We start from the raw sequence: 13,570 nt of genomic DNA, 5'->3' as shown, positions 1-13,570 counted from the left end.
CCTTTCCCCAGCCTCCGTTTCCCCATCTGCAAAACGGGTTAATCTCCAATATTACTACTGCAACTAAAATTAACGTCGTATTTAGGGTTGCCAGCCTCAAGGTGGAGCCTGGGGATCTCCCGCTTTTTCAACGGATCTCCAGCCGGCAGAGATCAGCTCCCCTGGAGGAAATGCCACCTGTATTTACATTTCGCATCCACCGTATACTGCCAATAATCTGTGCAATATATGCACACTGCAATTACGAATACACACACACACACATTTATTTCGCAAATGTTTTGATTGTACCTTTTCTCCACTTCTCTATTTGTTTGAAAACTTTTATTTATTTCACAAAAATGAGATGATAGCCTTAGAGTTGTGGGTGGGTCCCCTATGTCCCCCAATGCTTTTAGACTCAGTCCGCCACCCGCGGCGACCCTTCCCCGGCCTCAGTTTCCCCATCTCCAACACGGGTCTACCAAAATGGCTACTCCAGCCTCCCCCCCGCTCCATTCTCGAGCGCCCTTTGTGCGAAACCCTTCGCAGTCTCAGTTTCCCCATCTGCAAAACGGATCCACCCTTCCACTCGCCCCCGCAGCCTGCAGCTTTCCGGGGGGCGCGCCGTCCTCTCCAAACCCCCAGTTCCAAAGCCTTGAGAAACCCTGGAGGATGGGGGGGGGGTGCTCATTCCACCGCCCTCTGCATCTGGAAGGGGCCGCACGGCCCTCTGCACTTGCTCAGAGGCCCCGCGATCTTCCCCGCGCGCCGCCGAGCCGTGCGCCAAGCCAGCCCAGTCCTAGCTCGCCCGGAGCGCGGCCGCCAGCCGTGCGTAACGCCAGAGCGCAGCAGCTCTCCAACTCCGGCCGCCGCCCTTCGAAGAGGCGGGCCCTCCCGGCTCTACTTAAGGCGGCTCCGGGCTGCGCTCGGCTCAGTCGCTCCTCGCTCGCCTCCTTGCTCGCCTCTCTCCGCGCCGGGATCGCGCCTCTCGCCGTTCCCTTTCCCCCGGCCAGCTCGCTCGGTGCGCGCCCCGTCGCGGTTCCCTCTATTGTGCCCGATGCGCCTGGCGGAGATGATCAAGAAGATGGGGCCCAGCGAAGCGGAGCTCAACATCCCGGCCAAGAACTGCTACCGGATGGTCATCTTGGGCTCCTCGAAAGTGGGCAAGACGGCCATCGTGTCCCGCTTCCTCACCGGGCGCTTCGACGACCAGTACACGCCCACCATCGAGGACTTCCACCGCAAGTTCTACAGCATCCGCGGCGAGGTCTACCAGCTGGACATCTTGGACACCTCCGGCAACCACCCTTTCCCGGCCATGAGGCGCCTCTCCATCCTCACAGGTGAGACGGTTTGAAAAAGAGCCTCAGCAAGGCCAGGGGGGGACGGCGAGCCCGCGTCGGGAAGCCCTTCTCCCGGCGGCGCGGAACCAACCAAGAGTCGAGATCTGGTCCAACAGGTTGCTTAGGTTTTTTTGTTTTTTCGCTCCGGCAGAAAAACCTCGCCGACCTGTTGGACCGGAGCGGCGGAGGCGCGGGGCTCTTTGCGGCCGCTTCTCTTGCCGGTCCTTACTCGCGAGTAGACGCGCGTTCCTTGCCCGGCCGAGATGGCCGGCTGCTAAGTAAGGCTGAGTTGGGATTTCCTCAAAGCTCGGGAATGCAAACCCGTGCAGAGTTTCAGATGCAATCCGGTAGGAAGTTAGTTTTCTGATCTCCGGGGCTTTCGGCTGCCTTAGCTTTGGGCAGGATTGCAATGTTGCAAAAGCTTCGCTTGCTGTTGCCTAGATAACGTTGTGAGGAGAGTTGTGCCGAACCAGCCGGAATCGCTTTGCGGCTGGCTGGCTCTCAGATGGCAGCTACTGGGTTTTTTTTCACCAGCAAAAAACCGAATTGCATTTCAATTACGGGTTTGCAGAAGGGAACTGGAAAATCCTTGGAAACGTTGCAATTCCAGGGAGCCTAGATGGGTGGAGAGGAACTGAAGCGCGCGGGCTGCGGAGAGCCCTGCTGGAAACAAACCAACAAAATCTGTTTTCTCTCTGCCGCTTCTCCATGGGAAAGTAGCCAGCCCTTTTAGGAATGCCTCTTTCTGCAGGACCAACAGCCCGGAAAGTGGCGGCGTGCAGCCTTTCGGTTCACTTAAACAAAGATAGTTTCTGAGGGTAGCTTGGTGGGTTTGCAGAGGAGAAGCTAGATTCGAATCTGGAGCTGAAAGTGGCCCTGCGCAGCCTTTCGGTTCACTTAAACAGTTTCCGAGGGTAGCCCCGGGCGGTCTGCAGTGCAGAAGCTAGATTCGAATCTGGAGCTCATCAAAGGGAGCGTTGACTCTCCAGAGGCCGTATCCTGAAGACCTTGTTGGTCTCTCCCGTGCCGCTAGACCCAAAACGAACTATACCCTAAATGGATCCAAGAGGGCAGCCGTGTTGGTCTGAAGCAGTTGAACAAAGCAGGAGTCAAGTGGTACCTTTAAGACCAGCCAAGTTTTATTCAGAACGTAAGCTTTCGTGTGCTAAAAGCATACTTCTTCGGACGAGGGGAATCAGGTACCTTATTCCCTCGTCTGAAGAAGTGTGCTTGTCAATAAATAAAACTTGGTTGGTCTTAAAGGGGCAACTGGACTCCCGCTTTAGACCCTAAATGGTTTTTCAGCAAAGCTTGAATCCAGTGGCGTTTCTAAGATCGACCCAGTTTAATCCTGCAGGCATGTTCAGAAATGGCTTTTTTGCAGCTCTTTCGCTTGCCCAAGTCTAACCCTGCCTCTTTCTCGCTTCCTTTCCCTCCCTTTCCAGGAGACGTCTTCATCCTGGTCTTCAGCCTGGACAACCGCGACTCCTTCGAAGAGGTCCAGCGTCTGAAGCAGCAGATCGTGGAGACCAAGTCCTGCCTGAAGAACAAGACCAAGGAAAACGTGGATGTCCCCTTGGTCATCTGCGGGAACAAGGGCGACCGGGACTTCTACCGGGAGGTCGGCCCCCGGGAGATCGAGCAGCTGGTGGGCCCCGATCCCAAGAAGTGCGCCTACTTCGAGATCTCGGCCAAGAAGAACAGCAGCTTGGATCAGATGTTCCAGGCTCTCTTCGCCATGGCCAAGTTGCCCAGCGAGATGAGCCCCGACCTCCACCGCAAGGTCTCCGTCCAATACTGCGAACTCTTGCAGAAGAAGGCCCTCAAGAGCAAGAAGCTGCTCAAGGAAGGAGCTGGGGAGGGCGGGGGAGAGGCCTACGGCATCGTGGCCCCCTTCGCCCGCCGCCCCAGCGTGCACAGCGACCTCATGTACATCCGAGAAAAGGCCATCCGAGGCGGGCAGGCCAAGGACAAAGAGCGCTGCGTGATCAGCTAAGGCGGCTTGGGAGTTTTACCAAAGCTTTGCCGTCGAGACTTGGGCCGCCGGTGGGGTGGCGTCCGCCTTGTGGTGAGGGTGGCATCGCCCAGCCCTCCAGGGCACCGTGCCTCCAACCTCCCCTCTTTTGGGGGAGGGGGACCTTTCTTCACCTGTGCCCCATTTTTGAAGGAAGGGGTGTCGAGACTGCTGATAGAGAGGAGGGCGCTCCCTGGTGCGAGAAGAGACTTTGGACTGGCGGAGAGATCTTTTGGAAGCAGGGTGTGGCGGGAAAGAGGGGGGGTTCTCTCCAGACCCTCCCGGCATCCTATATTGTCTAAGACTTGATTTTGAAGGGGGAGCTGAGTCGTTGGAGGGGTGGCGTTCTGGCTGGGAGGGTGAAACCAGCCCGTACAGACTTCTGAAAGTGGTGTCTGTCTGTCTGTCTGTCTCTGTCATTATTGGCGTGCTCTTGGAAAGCACTTTGAGAAGAAAACTTGTTTGCTATCAAAAGATATTGGCAAAATTCTCCACTCCCTTTCTCTCCCCCTCCCCACTTGTGGGAATAGCAGGGGAGGTCGGGCTGGTGGGCAAGTTTTCTTGTTTACATTGTCTTTGTCTGTCTTGGTTTGTTTTTCCTGGCAAAAACGGAACTTTTTTGAAAAAAACCAGGCACTTTACGCGCAGAGTATTTTGGTCCTCGGACCCGAACAAAAATGGGAGCTTCAGTGGTTCTGCGGTGTGTGGCCGTTGTCTCCTTTTTTGTTATATTTTTTCTACAAAATAAAAAAAAACCTTTTCAAATTATTTACAGTCTGGCTTTGAGTGTGATTCTCGAGTGTGGTTTGGGGGAGGGGGGAGAGCACCGGGTAGTGGAGGTGGTGTGGGGAGAGGGGGTCAGTGGGTGAAGAAATGGTGGCAGCAGTTGTCACTTTTCTCCCATCTTTCACGGCAAGTCATTTTCAGGGGAAACACCCCCCACCCCAGTCTCCAAGAGGCAGTATTCCTCAGTGGTTAGGGTGCTAGCTTTGACTTGGGGGAGGGAACTGGAAGCTGATATGGTGGTGGCGATAAGGTTGTATGATCCTTGTCTCCCATCTTTCGGCGGGGGGGGGGGGGAGCCGTGTTCTTAGGGGACCCCCTTCCAAAAAAAGAACTTGGAGACACAGTTGCTTAGTGGTTAGGGTGCTGGCTTTGACTGAATGGGGGTTGGTGGGAAATGAAACACACGCAGTCCCCGTGCTTTTCTGTTCCCATTGTCTTAAAAGAACTGTGTGTGTTGGCCCGATTCCAAAACGGCTTTAAACTGGATTGCATCTTGCAGATCCAAGCGCGTTCCTGGACCAATCGTTGAACTCAAATGTCATTGAATTCAGGAGAGTGACACCTACTGGCCGCCTAACAAACTGCAAGTCCCCCCCCCACACACCCACTATTAACCCTCAAGAGTTCTGGCTCACGTTAATTGGAGAATGGGCAATTTCACATCTTTAAATTTATTTATTTATTAATGATTTATATCCCGGCCTTCCCACAAAAGTGGCTCAGGGCGGCTCACAACAGATAGTCAGACATAAAACTAAACTAGCATTTAAATATATAAGCATTTAAAACCTTAAAAACATTAAACATTACAACAGTGTGTATAACAGGAGTCTGGTAAAGCTACATTGAATTTCCCATATCAGTTAGGTGTAAGCTAGCCGGAAGAGGGTTGTCTTACAGGCCCTGCGGAACTGAACAAGGTCCCGCAGGGCCCTCACCTCCTCCGGCAACTGATTCCACCATGTAAGGGCCATAACAGAGAAGGCCCTGTCCCTAGTAGATTTTAGGCGGGCTTCTTTTGGCCCAGGGATAGCGAGAAGATTTTGGGTTCCCGATCTCAGTACTCTCTGGGGAACATGTGGGGAGAGACGGTCCTTCCGGTAGGCAGGTCCCAGGCCATATAGGGCTTTAAAGGTAATGACCAGCACCTTGTAAATAAAACCGTAACGTTCTGGCGGAGGACCATCTAGGTTGAACACTGCTGCCTGCACGACATACAGAATGGCCCAGTCTGGCTTTGACAGATACGTTGCACCTGAATGTGGAGGTTCTGTTCAAGTCCTACAAGATCTCCCATGCCTGAGATGTTACGTCAAAGTTTTCTTTGGCTTTCTTCCTCCGAGACATGGGCCATGAAGTTTTAAAACGTCAGTTAATGGCTCTAAATATGCCCGGGGTAGGGGTAGGGGGCGTGCTTAGTAAACCAAAAACATTTCCTTTGTAGAACATGAGTTTCTGCGTGTGCAGAACAATGTGCAGAGCTTAAATATGACATATGTTCTGGGACGTCGGCCAAAAAAGGATGAAAGCGAACTCGAAACCGCAGCGCACATCCTGCAGTTTTTAATCCAATAAAAAACTGAGAATGAAAACCGAAAAAAAAAAGAAAAGGCTGTTTCCACAAATTAGCTAGGTTCAGAACAGTACAGGATGCATGGCTTCAGCCTGCACGGACCTCTTCAGATTAGAACTATGCCCTTTTAAAAACCTCTGGATTTTAATTTTGATGCTTATATTCCGCTTCTCGCCCCGACGGAGTCCAAAAACAGTTTACGGCATTGCTCTCCTCACTGTCGTTTTATCCTCAGGACATCACCCTGTGAGGGAGGCTAGGTCGGGAGAGAGTGGCTGACCCCACATCGTCTGGTGAGCCTTTGTGGCGCAGTGCAGGATTTGAACTTGGGTCTCCTAGCCTGATACGCTAACCAGTACTCCGTGCTGACTGGGCTTTGAAAAATCCTTTTCCTAGATTCTGGGTCCCTATTTTCCTATGTGAGGATTGGGAAAGATTAGAAGACTGCAGATTTATACCCTGCCCTTCTCTCTGAATCAGAGACTCAGAGCGGCTTACAATCTCCTATATCTTCTCCCCCCCACAACAGACACCCTGTGAGGTGGGTGGGACTGAGAGGGCTCTCACAGCAGCTGCCCTTTCGAGGACAGAGACTCAGAGAGGCTTACAATCGCCTATATCTTCTCCCCCCACAACAGACACTCTGTGAGGTGGGTGGGGCTGAGAGGGCTCTCACAGCAGCTGCCCTTTCGAGGACAGAGACTCAGAGCGGCTTACAATCGCCTATATCTTCTCCCCCAACAACAGACACCCTGTGAGGTGGGTGGGGCTGAGAGGGCTCTCACAGCAGCTGCCCTTTCGAGGACAGAGACTCAGAGCGGCTTACAATCGCCTATATCTTCTCCCCAACAGCAGACACCCTGTGAGGTGGGTGGGGCTGAGAGGGCTCTCACAGCAGCTGCCCTTTCGAGGACAACTCTTGAGAGAGCACTGGCTGACCCAAGGCCATTCCAGCAGCTGCAAGTGGAGGAGTGGGGGAATCAAACCCCGGTTCTCCCAGTGAAGAGTCTGCACACTTAACCGCTACATCAAACTGGCTCTCATTAGGAAGGGCTAAACCTATAAAACAAATATCTATCATCTATATATCTACCATCCATCTCTATAAATATATATTCGTTGTCTGCAGCTTAGCTGGAGAGCCATTCTACTATTCAGTCGCCCTCAATACTCCTGCGACACATTGAAAGAGATGCTGAGTCACAGTATAAAACTGCTGGGTAATCTGAGAAGGGGCTGTGGTTTAGGGGTCAAAGCGGGGGTCCCGATCCAACACCAAGTGTTTTGAAGAAGTGGGTGGAGCCAGGTGGGGCTCTGGCCCAGGACAGCTGCTGATAGACCGCTGGAAACCTCCTTGGCCGTGTAGATGAAAACATCAGTTGCTTCAGGTGGCAGATGCCGCCAGCCCTGGTTTTATTCACTCCTGTTTCCGCAGGCATTTTTAAAACGGCCTTTAATAAATGATTTATAATTATTTATTATAAATAATTAAATGATTTAAATTATTCATTATAAATAATTTAATAAATAACGTAATAAATGACTGCAGTCCTGCAGTCCTAAGCTCTGCTCACGGTCTGAGTTTGATCCCGGCGGAAGCTGGGTTTTCAGGTAGCCGGCTTGAGGTTGACTTTCCGAGGTCAGTCAAATGAGTCCCCAGCTTGCTGGGGAGAAAGTGTAGATGACTGGGGAAGGCAATGGCAAACCACCCCGTAAAAAAGTCTGCCGTAAAAACGTGAAAGTAATGTCACCCCAGAGTCAGAAACGACTAGTGCTTGCACAGGGGACCGTTCCTTTTCCTTCTCTCCTTTGCATTCGGACTTCCTCTGAGGGTGTTGATGGCTCCGCCTACTATGGCAGCCATGTTGTGGTTGCACCCACTACCGTGTCCGAATTTCAAAAGGGGCCTGCAGGGTCAGAAAGATTGGCGCCCGTGGGGGTAGAGGGCCTCCTTGACACACAGTTGGTCTCAGATTAGGGTTGCCAATCCCCAGGTGGGGTTTGGCAAATAAGGGGGAAAAACACGGTGAGGTTGAAGTCCTAGAGATAACTGTGCACCACATCGCTAGCATATATTTGGGAGTGTGTGACAGGCCCAAGGTCACCCAACAAGAGAAGAAGAATCCAGCCTGGGCCTCCCGCATCCTTGTTTGACACTCTAATGCCACAAGGCAGGAATTTCAGGATGCCAACCTCCAGGTGGGACCTGGAGATCTGCTGGGATTACAACTCTACTCTGGAGATCCCTCTCCCTGAAGAAAATGACTGCTTTGTGTGTGTGGGGGGGGGCGCTCTATGACAGCCCACAGAGGTCTCTCCCCTCCCTAGACTCCGCCACGAAATCTCCAAGAATGTCCTAACCTGGAGGTGGCAACCAATACTCCCTCTAAGCTGTAGAGTCTTGTGAGCACAAACTCTGCTTTGTGAGCTACTGGCATTAAAGTGGTGAGCGACCGCATCAATGAACGTGCTCTGCTGTCATTTCTCCTGAGCGAAGACAAAAATGTGTGAGCCGGTGGTTAAAAAACTGTGAGCCAGCTCACACTAGCTCAGCTTAGAGGGAGCACTGGTGGCAACCCTAGATGAGGAACTGTGCTAGCTCAGGGGAGCCACTTACGGCTCGTTCACACATACGGCTCCTAGAAGTCAGAGAGCCAGTTTGGTGTAGTGGTTAAGTATGCGGACTCTTATCTGGGAGAACCGGGTTTGATTCCCCACTCCTCCACTTGCACCTGCTGGAATGGCCTTGGGTCAGCCATAGCTCTGGCAGAGGTTGTCCTTGAAAGGGCAGCTGCTGTGAGAGCCCTCTCCAGCCCCACCCACCTCACAGGTGTCTGTTGTGGGGGAGGAAGGGAAAGGAGATTGTGAGCCGCTCTGAGACTCTGTCCTTGAAAGGGCAGCTGCTGTGAGAGCCCTCTCAGCCCCACCCACCTCACAGGGTGTCTGTTGTGGGGGGAGAAGATATAGGAGATGGTAAGCCGCTGAGTCTCTAATTCAGAGAGAAGAGCAGGGTATAAATCTGCAGTCGTCTTCTTCTTCTAGGAGGAGCTCAATGCACGCTTACTCTTAAGTAAGCATGCTTAGCATTGGGACTTCCAGTCGGGACTTCAATTGCTGAGCAGACAGGTTAGAACGGATAAAAGGAGGTCCTTCTTCACCCAAAGGGTGATTAACATGTGGAATTCACTGCCACAGGAGGTGGTGGCGGCCACAAGCATAGCCAGCTTCAAGAGGGGGGTTAGATAAAAATATGGAGCAGAGGTCCATCAGTGGCTATTAGCCACAGTGTGTGTGTGTGTGTGTGTGTGTGTATAGATATATAAATTTTTGGGCCACTGTGTGACACAAAGTGTTGGACTGGATGGGCCACTGGCCTGATCTAACATGGCTTCTCTTATGTTCTTATGTTCTCTGAGCACTGACCCATAGGTAGGCGACTATCTTTGCAATGTTGACGTGAGGAAGGAGGGGGATAAAGCAGGCTTGCAAGCTCTTCTGCTCCACCCACAGAGTCACCCAGAGGCCAAGAGCGGGGAAAGAGAACACAAGAGCCGAGGGAGCCACTGAAGGAGGTACGGAATTAAAGAGGGCGGCACAGGGCTCCCCCTTAGTTTCATAGCTCTTCATAGGAGCTGTATTTACTAACCTTAGCGTCAAGGCAAAGAGAGGTGCATAATGATGCCAAATGCTGGTCAGTGAGTTTATATGGTAGAGTTATATGGTAGATGTGTGTCTCTTTCTCCCATAGGTACTAAAAAAAAAAAAAAATCCCCTAACCTGTCCCTATGCTGGTCTTATGGGGACCTGTTATTTCCAGCTTTGCAAAGTGCATACATATGTATTTTATCTTTCTGGGCAAGAAAGCATTAAGAGCTTTGATATTTGCTCGTGTCTTGCGGCTCTGACATTCAATTTACGCGGCTCTTACATTAAGCAAGTTTGGCCTGCGCTAGTTTTCACATCTTTAAACGGGGGAATTCCATACATTCTGAGAGAGTTAGCTCTATCAGTGGCTATTGACCTCAAGAACCAAATGGAACCTGAATACGGGGTAGTAAACCTCGAAATATCAGCTGCTGCGTGAGGTCCGGCAGGGGAGGGACATCGGCTTTTGACCGGAGTCACCAAAGTTCTTTTGAAGCCGGCAACAATGGGGCATTCCTTTGGCCTGTGGTGCTTTGTTAGCTTCATTGAACTCCCAAAAGAGAAGAGATACCAATCTGAGAACGAAAAGCGGCACGGGCTGCCCTGTTCCAGGAACCGAAATGCAACATTGGCATAGAACCACCCCCTCCTGTCTCTTTCTATATTTGCTTTTCTTAACACAGAGAGTTCAGGCCGGGACGCGAGTGTTTTGTCGCCCGAGCCAGGTATGCGAGGCTCGTGGGTGTGGGACCCACGTCTGCGGTGAGGCCTGTGACGTTGCCAACTCCGGCAGGCACACAGGCGGGGCGGGATGTCAACTAAGGCCCTGTGGTACCTTGGCACCCCCTTTGTAGTTCTGCCCTCTGCTTGAACCTGAGAGTTATGCCGCCAGGAGTTCCCACGCAATTCATCCTCCGAGGCTTTCCAGCGTGAGCGAACCCCAATCCCTGTCCTTTTGAAGAGTTAAGCAACAAGGAACACTGAACTCTGGGCAATGCTTTTCTTTCTTTTTTTAAAGTTCACATCTAAATGAGAAGACTGCAGATTTTTACCCTGCCCATCTCTCTGAATCAGAGACTCAGAGCGCTTACAATCTCCTGTATCTTCCTCTCCCACAACAGACATCCTGTGAGGTGGGTGGGGCTGAGGGGGCTCTCCCAGCAGCTGCCCTTTCAAGGACAACTCCTGAGAGAGCTCTGGCTGACCCAAGGCCATTCCAGCAGCTGCAAGCGGAGGAGTGGGGAATCAAACCGGTTCTCCCAGATAAGAGTCCGTGCACTTAACCACATCAAACTGGCTCTCTGAAGGTAAACAGCGGCAGCCATTTTGTGTCTGGCTCTTACCTGAAGGGAAGCAGTGGCTAGGGTTGCCAAGTCCATTTCTAAGAAATATCTGGAGACTTTGGGGGTGGAGCCAGGAGACATTAGGGGTGGAGCCAAGATCAAGGCTGTGACAAGCATCATTGAACTCCAAAGGGAGTTCTGGCCATCACATTTAAAGGACGGCACACCTTTTCAATTCCTTCCAGAGGAAATAATGAAGGATAGGGGCACCTTCTTTTGGGGCTCATAGAATTGGACCCCCTGGTCCAATCCTTTTGGAACTTGGGGGGTATTTTGGGAGAGGCACTAGATACTATACTGAAAATTTGGTGCCTCTACCCCAAAAAACAGACACCCCAGAGCCCCAGATACCGGCAGATCAATTCTCCATGATTTTCTATGGGAATAAATCTCCATAGGAAATAATAGACATTTCCCTTCCCTCCCCCTGCTTTCTGATGACCCTGAAGCAGGGGGAGGGCCTCCAACCGTGGATCCCCTGCCCCCACCTGGGGATTGGCAACCCTAGCAGTGGCAGCCATTTAGTGGCTGGCTCCGCCTCCTCTGGCAGCCATTTTGTGGTTGTTCCCAGAACCGTGTGTCAGAATTTTTCAAAAGGTTGGGGACCCCTGTTCTATAGCAACACAATAAAGCAGGAGCCCACGGCATTGTCAAAGACCAATGCGATTCCACCAGAAGGAATCAGGGCTCACTTCATCAGACGTATGAGAGGTTACATTAATCTGTGACATCTATATACACAAGAGAAAGGTGTGTGTGTGTGTGGAGGGGTGTTACAGAGGCAGGCCGTTTCAAAAGCAAGATCCATTTCAAGGAGCGATCCGTTCACTCAGGAAGGGTGTGAGACAATCCAAGTTGTTGTTAAGAGAGCAAAATGGAAAAAAAAATGTATGCAGGGTGAAATAGGGTTGCCAGCCTCCAGGTGGGGCCTGGAGAGCTCCCACTTTTAGAACGGGTAGAGACCAGCTTTCCTGGAGAAAACGGCTGATTGGAAGGGAGGACTCTGTGGCATTGTACCATGCTGAGGCCCCTCCCCTTCCCAAATCCCACCGTCTCCCGGATCCACCCCCAAAGTCTCCAGGGATTTTCCAACACTGACCTGGCATCCCTAGGGTGAAATGAGAGAATCAGATTCAACAGGAAGTTATAATTAACTTCTTTGTTAACTTGGGAGGGACAGTGGCTCAGTGGTAGAGCATCTGCTTGGTAAGCAGAAGGTCCCAGGTTCAATCCCCGGCATCTCCAACTAAAAAGGGTCCAGGCAAGTAGGCATGAAAAACCTCAGCTTGAGACCCTGGAAAGCAGGGGAGGGACGGTGGCTCAGTAGCAGAGCATCTGCCTGGTAAGCAGAAGGTCCCAGGTTCAATCCCCGGCATCTCCAACTAAAAAGGGTCCAGGCAAAGAGGTGTGAAAAACCTCAGCTTGAGACCCTGGAGAGCCGCTGCCAGTCTGAGTAGACAAGACTGACTTTGATGGACCGAGGGTCTGATTCAGTATAAGGCAGCTTCATACGTTCATATATGTTCAATTTCTTTAATACCTGCAAAGATAGTAGCATCTAACATGAGTAAGGAATTCAGGTGCTTATTAAGTCCAATAGAGTGCACTGTCGGGAAATCGGGCTGCCAGTCTCCAGGTGGTGGCTGGAGATTTCTTGGGATTCTAACTGTTCTCCAGGCAACAGAGATCAGCCCACTAGGAGAAAATGGCCACTTTGGAAGGTGGATTCTATGGCTCTAGACCCCCATGAAATCCCTCCCCTTCCAAAGCCCCACCCTCTTCAGGCTCCACCCCCTATAACTCCAAGAATTCCCAACCTGCAGCTGAAAACCCTAGATCTGAATTTGCTTAATGAATTCTAATTTCTCAGTTTCATGTTGGATTCTCCCTTCGAAGTTCCTTTATAGTAAGCAACATTGAGGTCAGTGACAGGAGGCTGAAAGGTTATTAGTCTTGGAGGAGTGACAAGAAGTGTCATCGGAGCGAGGAAAGAGGTCTTTGGGAAGAAGAAGAATTACAGATTTATGCCCCGCCCTTCTTCTGAATCAGAGACTCAGAGCGGCTTACAATTTCCCATATCTTCTCCCCCCGCAACAGACACCCTGTGAGGTGGGTGAGGCTGAAAAGGCTCTCTCAGCAGCTGCCCTTTCAAGGACAACCTTTGCCAGAGCTATGGCAAACCCAAGGCCATTCCAGCAGGTGCAAGTGGAGGAGTAGGAAATCAAACCCAGTCTTCCCACATAAGAGTCCGCGCACTTAACAACTACACAAACTGGCTCTCTGGAAGGTGAGGCAGGAAGTTTTAACCCAAGTTGACCGAGCTCAACTAAATCCTTCGCCTGTCCGGAACGCTCCCGTTATCTGAAGGCACCCTTTCTCGCCAAATCAAGGATCCAAGCACCAGGGAAGTTCTTTCAGCCTGACCTACCTCACAAGGTTGTCGCGAGGATAAAACGGAGGTAAGAAGAAGGGTGCCAGCCGTTTTGAGTCCCCATCAGGGAGAGAGGTGGGGTACAAAGGAAGTAAAAATCTAAAAAATTAAAATAAGCTGAACATATGAACATATGAAGCTGCCTTATACTGAATCATACCCTTGGTCCATCAAAGTCAGTATTGTCTTCTCAGACTGGCAGCGGCTCTCCAGGGTCTCAAGCTGAGGATTTTCACACCTACTTGCCTGGACCCTTTTTTGGAGATGCCAGGGATTGAACCTGGGACCTTCTGCTTACCAAGCAGATGCTCTACCACTGAGCCACCGTCCCTCCCCTCCCCTGGTGGGCTACAGCCCACTCGGCAGATTATGAGCATGTGCAAAACCAAAGCCGGCTCTCACCACTCCCTTCACCCGCCAAATCATCCAGGCACCCGAAAGGCCTTCGCATCG

The 13,570-nt window shown here is 51.5% G+C and overlaps 1 protein-coding gene across 1 annotated transcript; it reads left to right on the top strand.

The window, feature by feature from the left end:
• The first annotated feature begins 919 nt into the window (after nt 1-919).
• On the top strand, nt 920-4,107 carry RASD1 (ras related dexamethasone induced 1). Its single transcript, XM_060260785.1, has 2 exons — nt 920-1,325; nt 2,771-4,107. The coding sequence occupies exons 1-2, from the start codon at nt 1,040-1,042 to the stop codon at nt 3,319-3,321; spliced, it is 837 nt and encodes a 278-aa protein (XP_060116768.1). The 5' UTR covers nt 920-1,039; the 3' UTR covers nt 3,322-4,107.
• Nucleotides 4,108-13,570: the final 9,463 nt, after the last annotated feature.

Source organism: Heteronotia binoei, chromosome 20 (assembly GCF_032191835.1).
Source record: "Heteronotia binoei isolate CCM8104 ecotype False Entrance Well chromosome 20, APGP_CSIRO_Hbin_v1, whole genome shotgun sequence".
Lineage (NCBI taxonomy): Eukaryota > Metazoa > Chordata > Lepidosauria > Squamata > Gekkonidae > Heteronotia > Heteronotia binoei.
This window is presented reverse-complemented; position numbering and strand designations above follow the sequence as displayed.